At 49.6% G+C, this 11,771-nt stretch overlaps 1 protein-coding gene across 3 annotated transcripts in view; it reads left to right on the top strand.

Moving 5' to 3' along the window:
- The window catches only part of DUS2 (dihydrouridine synthase 2), a 67,280-nt gene that overhangs the window by 47,622 nt on the left and 7,887 nt on the right, over positions 1-11,771 (top strand). For all 3 annotated transcript variants that reach the window (XM_015567830.1, XM_006769750.2, XM_015567831.1), the window contains 4 exons: positions 3,502-3,549; positions 7,871-7,936; positions 8,117-8,187; positions 10,547-10,633. In XM_015567830.1, the coding sequence (XP_015423316.1) occupies positions 3,502-3,549; positions 7,871-7,936; positions 8,117-8,187; positions 10,547-10,633 (272 nt within the window). The remainder of the gene's footprint in view (positions 1-3,501; positions 3,550-7,870; positions 7,937-8,116; positions 8,188-10,546; positions 10,634-11,771) is intronic.

The following is an 11,771-nucleotide window of genomic DNA, read 5'->3' as shown; positions in this document are numbered from 1 at the left end:
ATATATAAATTTATATAGTTAACAACTCTTTGGTTTTGTAACAATATCCCTATTCTTATAAAATATGCAGCAAAATATTAGGGGACAAGGGCTATGATATATTTAACTTTACCCTCAAATGATTCAGGAAAAATGTTATATACACATACATCTAGATATATACATACACATATACACATAAACACACACATGCACACAGAGCACTTATGCCCATTTGTTTTAAGTGATATGTGTTAAAAGAAAAATAATGTGAATGGGACTTGGTCTTTTCATGAATAACACGAGGAAGAGGCAGAGAACCTCGATTTGACCAGAGAGTCGGAGAGTAGGAGATGAAGAGGAAACAGGAGCACAGGATTAAAAATTTTGGTTGGGACAAGAGTAGTTGGCCTTGGATTTTCAATATCTCTGGCCTTTTGTGAACAGAAAGGCATGCGATCAGAAACTTAGTTGTGTTTTTCCAAATAGATTATGTGAGTAGAAATACTGGGAGCCATGTGTCTTGTGGATTGATGTGGAAAGAGGCTAGAGGTGGGACCATAGATACAGGAGATGAATGACGTGGGTCCACAGGAGAGACCAGGCATACAGAGAAGTGATGCCCAACTGGAGCAGAATTTGATAGGACTTGGCTGGCAAATGATTGGACTGGGCATGCGGGAGTGGAGAGCATGGTGGGGGTAGAGGGAGGAAAGACTGACAGCCAGGAGGATGGTTGGTCTTCCATGCCATTAAGACTGCTAGAGGAAAAGCATGTTTGGAGTAGATAACAAGGACAGCTTGGGGTTGGATATGTGTGAGACACCAGAGGGACTCCTGCAGGGCTGCCTCTGGAAACCTAACTGCAGGGTGTGTGGTCAGGGTCTGTAGTGTCAACATAGAGCTGTCCCCCTGGGCCCACTGCCAGAGTCGGCCACTCTGTTTTCCCTTAGGCCAGGAGGCTGGAGACTGCCCGAGGGAGAGGCCCTTGGGACCCTTGTAGATTACTGCGTCAAGCAGTTATGGAGATTTGAAATTGTCTATGGGGAATTGAAAACTTTGGACTCTGTTCTGCTGTCTTCAAATTATTTCTTTGTTTTTGTCAGTTGTGTAAGGAGCAGAGTTGAAATTACTGGGATAATCTCCTTGAGATTGTGGAGTGAAAAAAAACAAAGGGCAGAATTGTATAAGATGTGCCACCATTTATATATGGGGGATGGGGAATGAATATCTTCTTATATAATAAAGGACTAATATGCAAATCGACCAAATAGCAGAACGACTGGTCGCAGTGACGTGCACTGACCACCAGGGGGCAGACGCTCAACCCAGGAGCTGTCCCCTGGTGGTCAGTGTACCGCTCAGCCAGAAGCCCTGAGCTGGGCTCATGGCTGGTGAGCACAGTGGTGGTGGCAGGAGCCTCTCCTGCCTCTGTGGCAGCGCTAAGGATGTCCTGCAGGGAGCGGGCCTAAGCTGTCAGTTGGATATCCCCAGAGGGCTCCCGCAGGCTGGGCTGAGGGATCCCCTTCTCCCAGTGCATGAATTTTGTGCACCGGGCCTCTAGTTTACATATATTTACTTTTCATAGAATATATTTGGAAAGACACACAAGAAACTAGTAACATTCATTTCTCCTAGGGAAGGAAACTAACTTTTTATTTGGTTTTGTACAGCGATTAAATTCCCATTGGCTGGGCTGGTGTGGTTCAGTGGTTGAGTGTTGACCCATGAACCAGGAGGTTATGGTTTGATTCCTGGTCGGGGTACATGCAGAATCTCTCTCATCATTGATATTTCTATCTCCCTCTCCCTTCCTGTCTGTGAAATCAATAAAAACATATTTTTTTAAAAAAACCCATTGCAGGGTGCTAGTCAAAATAATTGACACAGCATTGGCACTGACCAGTCAGAACAGATAATTAGCAATATGCTATACCAGTACATACCACCTGAATATTTGCTCTCTTCTGATGGTTCCAAAATTGAAGCCGTATCAAAAGTATAAATTAAAAAGTTTTCTATTCCTCAGGGAGGGAGAGTTCTTACATTTTACCCTTTTGAATCTTGAAAATGTTTAATGTGTTACCTATTCAAAAAAGCAAATAGTGTAAATAGAAAGGAAGGAAGGAAGGAAGGAAGGAAATGCCAATTGAGAAAGCCATTGTTGTGGAAGGGGCAGTGAGGCTGCATTTTAGGGCCTGTGATTCCACAAGGAAGGGCTGAATTGTGTGTGAGCTGAAGAACAGATGGGGCCCGGCTGTGGCCAGGGCTTCGTTAAAGCCTTTAAGTTTTGTGGCTGTGGCCAAGGTAGGCCAGGGCTAGTCCCCTTCTGGCCTTCCCGTTTTTCTCTGACATGCAAGCTCAGGCTGGCCGAGTCTGTGCTGGGCCAGTGTTCTCTCTGATTCCAATCTGTCGTCCTTTAAAACATGTAATCATGTAATCACTGAGTGTGAGCGTTTGTTAGTGTGCCTTCTGTATACTGGCAGCACATATTTATTGAATTTGTTTTTCTCCCCTTCACCTCACTTTTAATGGATTCAGATTTTTTTAAAAATATATTTTATTGATTTTTTACAGAGAGGAAGGGAGAGAGATAGAGAATTAGAAACATCGATGAGAGAGAGACATCGATCAGCTGCCTCCAGCACATCTCCCACTGGGGATGTGCCCGCAACCCAGGTACATGCCCTTGACCGGAATCGAACCTGGGACCCCTCGGTCCGCAGGCCGACGCTCTATCCACTGAGCCAAACCGGTTTCGGCTAATGGATTCAGATTTTAATGCCCCCCCCGGCCCCCATTATTAAAGTAAATCATGCCATTTTCCAGAACTTGGATAACAGAAAAGTCCAAAAAAAAAAAAAAAAGGAGCAGGAAAATCAGCAGTAATCCCACCATCAGGAGACACCCGCTGTTGTTAATGTGAGAGTTTGCATGGCCCCACAGCTTGTTGGTGTCCATTAGCTGGGGCTTTGTTAGAGTTTGACATTGGTCTGGGTGCTCGGCCATTGTTGCTGGCAGAGGAGAAGGGCCTGGACAACGTGTGCCGGTTGCATGTCTCTGAATGGCTTTGCTGGCAGTGGTGGTACCAAAGCAAGTGATGGTACGATGGGAAGAAGGGGGGCATTCACTCTCATTTCAAAGGAAGAATGATTCTTTTTTTTTTTTTTTTTAAGGGCTTGACAGATGGTGGGGTTTCGTTTATTAAGACGCTGAGACCCTGGGTAGGCACTAGTCAGTCCTGAAACATTATTTTTATGGCACCCATTTCAGATACATCCGTGGCTTTTGCTTAAGGGGTCGTGATGTCTATTCGAATTCATCAGACTCTGGTCCCTGGTCTTGTGGGCATGGATGCTGCTGCTTTCCTACTTGCTTAGGAAAAGGACTGGCCGCCAGTGGAGCTTGGTCCCTTGGAGGCAAAGGCTGGGGTGCTGCCCCGTTGCCACACCGTGTCGCCATGTCAGGGGGAGGGCTGCTCTCCTCCGACTGTAAGAAGCCCCTCTGTGTGCTTTTCCTTAGGGAGGAATGGGAGCTGCTCTGCTATCAGATCCTGACAAGATCGAGAAGGTAAGTCCTGCATGAGTGAAAGCAGAGGTCCTTGAACATGGAACAGTTCCCCCGCCCTTCCCCCAGATTTAGTGAATCAATCACTCCACCCGGGTCTGGAAAATGTGTAAAAGGCTTCCCAGTGATGCTGACATGCAGCCAAGTTCAGGAACCCCTGAGCCAGCCTATATCAGCCCTGGAGTTCCTTAAAAGCCCAGGGCTAGGGACATGTCAGCTGAGAGCCGGGGGTTGGTGCGGGGCTAAGGACTCACAGCCTCCTCTGTATTGCTTTTCTCCCTTCTGAGAAGATCATGAGAGCACAGGCCAGGCTACCTGTGGCTTGTGGACAGGCTCAGTGGCTGTGGGGGTAGGTGGGTCCCCGGAATATTGATAGAGGCCACCACCAGCCTTTGAAAACAGGCCAGGCCAGGCTCATATGAGGCAAGTTGAAATTAGTCTTCTCGGATCCCGTTCCCTCATTGAGTCTGGTGGCCAGGTTTATGAGGCTCTGGGGACAGCTTGGCATTTGCCACCCAGTAAGGTCAGCTGCCAGGGCAGGTGGAGGTGACATTTTCTGCCACACCATATACACCTTTTTCTTTCCTCTCTCAGTCCACCAGCTCTCTTCTTGTTGCTCCTCTTAGCTCCTTTAACTTCTTATTCTCCATCCCCACTTCCCTGTCTGAACTTTAAGCCTCCTAGTGTTTCCCATAGGCTATCGTGACTTGGGATAAAGCATCACCAATAAAAACTTCAGCAGCCCACCCCTGTGTATTCTTCCAGCCCCACTGTCTCTAGGAATAGGAAGGCCAGCGTGTTTATGAGCTACCTTTTCATTTTTCCCATGTGCAGACAGATACATATAATGTGCCTATAGTGTATCCTTACTGTTCGTAGGCTAATTTCCAAAGTGTATTCCAGCATTTATTTCATTTGTTCTCCAAATCCCTTGAAGTAGACAGGGAAGACACTTGTTATCTCCATTTGACCAAGAATAAGAAAACTAAAGCATAGAGAGAAAACCAATTTGCTCAAGACCATCTATATATATAAAAGCCTAAGCAACCATCTGACCGTTCGCCTGGTAGCTATGACATGCAATGACCACCAGGGGGCAGATGCTTTCCAGTAGAGGAGGGAGCCCGATTCCTTGTGGAATCAGCCATGGGTTAGGTTGCTGCTGGGGAACTGTTGACCCTGAATCTGCTTCACCCGCACCCCAGACCCAGAGAGGAGGGAACCTGATTCTGGGGTGAGTCACCCAAGAACTGCCCTCTCACAAACAGGGACCCTCGGGGGATGTCAGGGAGCCGGTTTCGGCCTGATCCCTGCAGGCCAGGCCAAGGGACCCCACCGGTGCACAAATCCATGCATTGGGCCTCTAGTGTAGCAAATAAGAAGGCAGGGCTGAGTCTAGAGCCATGGTCTTGTGACCTGTACCCCAGCATCACTGCCCCCTCTCGATGGCATCTTAGGTTAAGCGTGTAGGGTGTAGCTTATAAGTGTGTAGCCACAAGTCAGTGAACACCCAGACTTAGGAACCTCCAGTCAGACACGTATCGCAGGATGGAGTGGAAGTGGACAACTGGATGTCAAACTCATCACTGTGCTTTGGGGAGGGGCCCCAGTAGGCAGAGTTTGCTTCACACACAGGCGTTTTCATTATCCTCCCGCCTCCTGGCTTCTCCCCTCTTGCTGTTGGCTCTGTCCTCTGCACTGCCCCTCTTTGGGTACAGGCCACATGTGAGGCAGCAGAGTGACACCCCACCTCTGAAGCTCAGTTCAACCCGCTCCTTCTGTGTTTGGCAGGTAGTCGGATGGGTCAGGGTGGGCTGGTGGATGGGTTTGCCTCATGGAGGGGAGGTTCCAGGCTTCCACAGTAAAGCCAGATGACCTGGGAATAGCTTGCGGGAGTAGATTCAGGCTCAGACTGTGCTGGCAAACTGGGCGACATGGGTGCGAGCTTTGTGGGTCCTCCCAGGCTGGAGGTTTTGGCCCATGATTCCACCTGTGGGAACATCTCAGGGCCACCGGCAGAAGTTTTTTCAAAATAAGGATACTTGTTTGAAGTGATGAAAAATTTAGAAATAGATAGGATACTAACGGTTGAGAATTCTCTCTACCCCTGGGCTGGATAGGGGCAATGAGGGGATATCAGTCTTTCGACAAAGCTTCCCAGGTAACTCTGGTGTATCCTCCCTGGATTAAGGATCTGTTTTTAGACCTTAATTCCATAATATCCTCTCTCTCACCCCTGCTCAGGATTCCATGGCTCCCTCTCCCCTACTGCCCAGGGCGTCCCCTCTGTGTACACTGCACTTGGGCCATAGCTAACAACTGGGCCAGGACTTGAACTTAGTTCTCACTGATTCCCAAGTCTAAGCTCTCCCGTTCTTCCCAACAACCAAGGGAGCTTTTCCTGAGTCACCCTGTGGCTCTGGTAAGACGAGCCGGCCTGTGAGTAGATGGGCTGCAATCTGCTCACATATGGGTCTGTTGCAGGCTCTTCTCCCCACAGACATTCACATCACAGAGACGGGCACCCCTGGGATCTGGGAGAGCTTGGTCGAGGAGAGTTTCATGCTGGAGCCTGGCCAGAAGGCAGACTAGCTGCCCTTTCCTCTTAGTGTGAACCTTGCAAGTGGCTAGGGCTTTTGGTTACCGATTTCTTTCCTGGTCCTGAACATGAACATGAAATAAATACTAAAGAAGATGCTTAGAGCCACTTGGATAAAATACACCAAAAGGAAGCTCTGCAAAACAGGACCTTGGACCCACTCTGCCTCCTGGGACAGCACATGAAGCCTGTTCTTTCCCATCATTCCCTGGCAGTATTTTTTTTTTGTTAATATATTTTACTGATTTTTTTACAGAGAGGAAGGGAGAGGGATAGAGAGTTAGAAACATTGATGAGAGAGAAGCATCGATCAGCTGCCCCCTGCACACCGCCCACTGGGGATGTGCCTGCAACCAAGGTACATACCCTTGACCGGAATCGAACCTGGGACCCTTCAGTCCGCAGACCGGCGCTCTATCCAGTGAGCCAAACCGGTTAGGGTTCCCTGGCAGCAGGCCATGTCTTACCCATTGTCAGTCCTGCCTGTCAGCCCAGCTTCTTACTCTGATGTCTTCTGAGGGTCCTGCCTCATCCTGTCCCTGAGAAAAAGGCCTCCCCTGGTTCCTGCAGCTTGGCTCTCTGCTGCCCTCATCTGTTTAGAACCAAGACTGGCAGCAGCTGCCTGCTTGTCCCCTCTGCTCTGCCTGAAGGCAACCCAGTTCTTGAAGAGGGCTCTTGGGACCCTTCCCTCCAGCTTGCCTGACCTGAAATTTCTGGTGAAGGACTAAGATAGCAATGCCACAGAGAAGCAGGGCCACCTCCATCTCTCTTGATTTCTGACTCGCATGGCGTCTGGTCTTGCTACGTCCCTGACACTTTCCTATATGATTTTCTTGGTCTTTCTTTGAAGTTCTTTACAATTACCGTGCAGAAGAAACACCTTTTAATATGTTGACTATTGCCCTAGCCGGTTTAGCTCAGTGGATAAAGCGTCAGCCTGTGGACTGAAGTGTCCCGGGTTCAATTCTGGCCAAGGGCATAAGCCCGGGTTGTGGGCTCGAGGCAGCCGATCAATGATTCTCTCTCATTGATGTTTCTCTCTCTCTCTCCCTCTCCCTTCCTCTCTGAAATCAATAAGAAAAATATATATGCACATATATATTTAAAAAATATATATATGTGTTGACTATGTTGTCTTTTCCTTTGTCAGTTTCATTCCTGTATACCTGATTCCCCTAAAGAGCGGGGTACGTGAGAACAGGGCCCAAGACCTGTAAAGCCTTCCTGCTCCCTCACTCTGCAGAACAGCACTAAGGGAGCATCGCCTTCAAGCAGGAAAGAAGCTGTGAGCCACGTGTTCTCAACCAGGGCTAGGCCTCAGAATCATATTGAGGAGGGAATGTGTTGGGCAGAGCTTTAAAAACTTATATTCCCAGCCCTACCCCTATAAACTCATTCAGGAAATATGAGGTGGGATCTTAAGCTCTCAGATGTTTGCCCTCACAAAGGATCACTGTAATCTACACAGGCATACATGCAGGTCCATCATTCATTCAGTCATTTACCAAATATATATACACCACTATGCCAGGCCCGGGGCTAGCACAGAAAGAAGGTGGACTCCTTCCTTCATGGAGCTTACATGTATGTATGCAACAGACATTCATGTGGACACAGACATGTCCATGCCACTGGGTTACACAGGTCTGTAGCAGAAGTAATTAGTATAAGCCGTTGTGGTTATTTGTTCCAGAAGGGGCAGATGCGCTTGTGTTTTCTCTGCAGATCCTCAGCACTCTTGTTAAAGGGACAAGCAGACCTGTGACCTGCAAGATTCGCATCCTACCATCGGTAAGGATGGTGTGTTACATCGGAATGTCCGTTTTCTTTGGGGATGTCTGTTTGGGGTGTCAGTAATTTTTGAGGAGCTGAATTAGGTTTGGAGGAGGGCCTAGAGCTGAGCCCACTTTAGGAGCCGGCAGCTGCTCCCTCTGTGGCTTCAGTCACCTCCCTGTGCGGTCCTTTCCTCAGCTGGAAGACACACTGAACCTTGTGAAGCGGATAGAGAGGACTGGCATTGCCGCCATCGCAGTTCACGGGAGGTGAGTGGTTGCCTTTCTAGTGACTGACCTGTAGGAAGGTCCTCAGCCATCTTAATGACCCTCCCCCAAAGCCCAGGTGACAGCTAAGTGCTCTTCTACATATGCAGCCCACCCTGCCTCGCTCTTTGACATCCTGGTGGCGGTCAAACTCTCTATGGGCTTGCATTTTCCTTTGTTTCATTCATTGAGCATCTCCTGGTGGTAGGCACTTCACTGAGCTTTAGAGACAGAGAGAGGAGGAGGAAGGAGAAGTGCCCCTACCCTCAGGATGTGTAAATGGTAGAGATGGAATGATTTGCTCAAAATTGCATCATGCAGCCAGGAAGTGGTGGAATTAGAACTCTGACTCTGAATCTCATCTTCTTTCCACTACGTTGAGCAATTGCTGTTCTTTCAAAGGCACTGCCTCTTCTGTCTGCCCCTGTGGGACTGCCAGCTGACACAGTGACTGCTTGAAACAGTCCTTGTGTCTGTAGCTGATGCACACTCTGCTGAGAGCTGCGGTGTTGCTGAAGGCTACCCTGGGCTTCCCAGTCAAACTGGTTTCCTCTGTCCAGGCTGTGCTTTCGTACAGAATCCCAGGTCAGTAGGCTTTGGCCACAGTGACCTCTCTTCCCTGAGTGATGTTCCTTTTGGGTTCAGGGGTCTTGAGGGAACAGCCCATTTTTTTTGCTGGTTGGGCCTCTTATAGCATTTTCAGAAAATGGACCCCAGAACCCCAGCATATAAAATAGAAAAGCAGAGCTGTGTTGATGGAAGCCAGTAGGGGGAGGTGAAAGGCCACACCCCTCATATACCCTGAGGCAATAGGCTCTGGCTCAGGCTGCCTGCTTTAATTTTCTTTCTTTCTTTTTTTTTTTTTTAAATATATTTTTTATTGATTTTTCACAGAGAGGAAGGGAGAGAGAGAGAGAGAGTCAGAAACATCGATGAGAGAGAAACACCGATCAGCCGCCTCCCGCACATCTGGGGATGTGCCTGCAACCTAGGTACATGCCCCTGACCGGAATCGAACCCGTACCCTTCAGTCCGCAGGCCGATGCTCTATCCACTGAGCCAAACCGGTTTCGGCTAATTTTCTTTCTTTTTTAAAAAAATATGTTTTTATTGATTTCAGAGAGCGGAGGAGGAGGAGGGAGAGAGGGATAGAAACATCAGCGATGACAGAGAATCATTGATTGGCTGTCTCCTGCACGCCTCCTACTGGGGATTGAACCCCTAACCCGGGCATGTGCTCTGACCGAGAATCTAACCATGACCTGATTCATGGGTGACGCTCAACCACTGAGCTACCCCGGCCGGGCCAGACTGCATGCTTTGTTGCTTGTTGGCTCTGTATCCCAGCTCTGCTGCTTGTTGGCTGTGTAGCCTTAGACAAATCATTTAACCTCTCGGAGTACCATACTCCTCATTTGAAAATTAAGAAATTTCTGCTTTTTAAGGCTCCTTTCTCCCAGTAGTTGGAAACACTCAGAAGAGAGATTTCAGCACCCTTAAGAAGGGACTCTGGCCATCAAAGCTGTTAAGGATGGCTAGCATTGGCTGCTGGGAGTGGGAAGGTGAAGGCAGAGGCTGGGTTGCACTGGGCTTTCTGAGGCCCTGTGGCCCCTGACCCTTTGGTTGAGGAGTGTGGCAGAGGGGACACACCCAGACAAGACCTGGGTAAGAGCTATCTGGTCAACCACCTCTCTTGTTGCTGAGCACAGCTCAGGTCAGGGCTCACCTCGGCATCTGTAAGTCTCATCTCATCCACAAGAACTTTTGGCACTTGACCTTGGAAGGAGGGGCCTCAGTTGTGGTGCTGCCTCCCCTGTTGCTCGTGACAGCCATGGTCTGCCCTGGCTGCTGGGTCTACCCTGTGCCAGGTGCCTGTCCCCAGGGTCAGCTGTGCAACTTGGCTTCAGCACAGGCAGCTGTGTGGGAGTGGCCAGTCTGAGCAGCAGCAGCTGTTCCTAGTCCTTTGGGGAGGGCAGGACCAGTTCACTGGGGGTAGCATCCTTATGGCACTGTCCCTCATCTCTGGCCAAGGTGAGAGGAAGCCAGGGAAAGGCAGAGTGACCTTGGGAGTCAGGCCACCCACATCAGCCTCCTGCATCAGCCCCCTGCAGCTATGCCTCACCTGTAGGCCTCCAAGAGCTGGACTTGCCTTCTCAGCAGAGACTTGTGCTGCTCCTGCCCCTCACAGCAGAGGTCATGGAGAGCCATCCACTGCAGCCCGGACCCCTATCCGTGATGGCCACATGACCTTCCTGAGGTTTAGTAGGGAGGACAGTAGGGTTTGACTAATGTAACCCTGTGTGAACGGTGACATGACCTTTGGCACTCAGCCCTCAGCCCGTCATTTTTGTTTATCTCCAAGGAAGCGGGAGGAGCGACCTCAACACCCTGTCAGCTGTGAAACCATCAAAGCCATTGCTGAAACCCTCTCCATTCCTGTCATAGCCAAGTAAGCCTCCCTTCCGCATGCCCCACCTCACTCGGAGGGGATTTGATCTGGCATATAAAAATGGAAGGAGAGAGCATTAAAAACTCACCTAAGGGAGAAGAAAAAAGGGTGGTATGAAAAATGAAGTTGGTAACGAGTCAGACAAGTGCCTGTCATGTCTCTTGGCTTCTGGTGAGTGGCAGATGTAGGTGTGCAGTAGGCAGGGGCTCAGCATTCTGATGGATGGGTTGAGGGCAGGAGTATTCAAGGGACAGGGAGAGCAAGGAGGTGGCCACCGAAGCAGGCCCAGGGGAAGGTGATGTCACACCAGAGTTAGGAGTGCAGGATGTAGGGTGAGGCGGCCCAAGTCAGAGCACATAGAGCTGTCCAGGGGTGGGCAAAATAGGGTTTCAGTTGTGAGTCCATGAAACAAAGAGTTTATTCTTGTATTATTTATTAATTATTGTATTATTTTCCATACAAATAACTGTAAACCTACTCTTGCCCACCCTGAGTGGCTCAAGGTTCGCAAGGCCAATCACAGTCCAAAGTCCAAGCAAGCAATCTGGGCAGCTCCAGGACCTGGAACCTAGGCTGGCAGGTGAGAGGTACCAGTGGCCCGCCCAAAGACTTAGTAGTCAGACACTGTCCATTTGCTCCTGTGTAGGCCAGAGGGGAGTCCAGAGCAGCCCTGCACCTTAGGATGGCACGGAGCCTGATGGCAGGATGGGAACAGGGAAGTTCCAAAGCCCTGAAGCCCTGACAAAAGGCATGCCTGCCTGCTGGGATGGAGGGAGAGAGCTGAGGGTGGGGTTGGTAGCCAGGCCCAGCCTTTCCCAGGCCAAGGAGTTTTAGGGGTGGTCTGGAAAGGGTAGGGGTACTCAAGACACTGGACCCTCTTACTGCCTCTCCCCCTTCCTCTCCTCCCCCCGCCCCCCAAACACACGATGCTGTTTCTGGACTGAGGCTGCTGCCTGGCTCCTAATGGAACAGATGAAGACAGCAGTTTACAAGGGGGCCCTTGGGGCTGCACGGTGGCAGGAAGGGAAATTGCAACCCAACTGGGCCTCCTTCCTTCCTCTCACAATCATCACTGCATTTCTCTCTCTCTCTCTCTCTCTCTCTCTCTCTCTCTCTGGCAGCGGTTCTCAACCTGCGG

The sequence above is a fragment of the Myotis davidii genome, unplaced genomic scaffold (genome assembly GCF_000327345.1).
Source record: "Myotis davidii unplaced genomic scaffold, ASM32734v1 scaffold243, whole genome shotgun sequence".
NCBI lineage: Eukaryota > Metazoa > Chordata > Mammalia > Chiroptera > Vespertilionidae > Myotis > Myotis davidii.
This window is presented reverse-complemented; position numbering and strand designations above follow the sequence as displayed.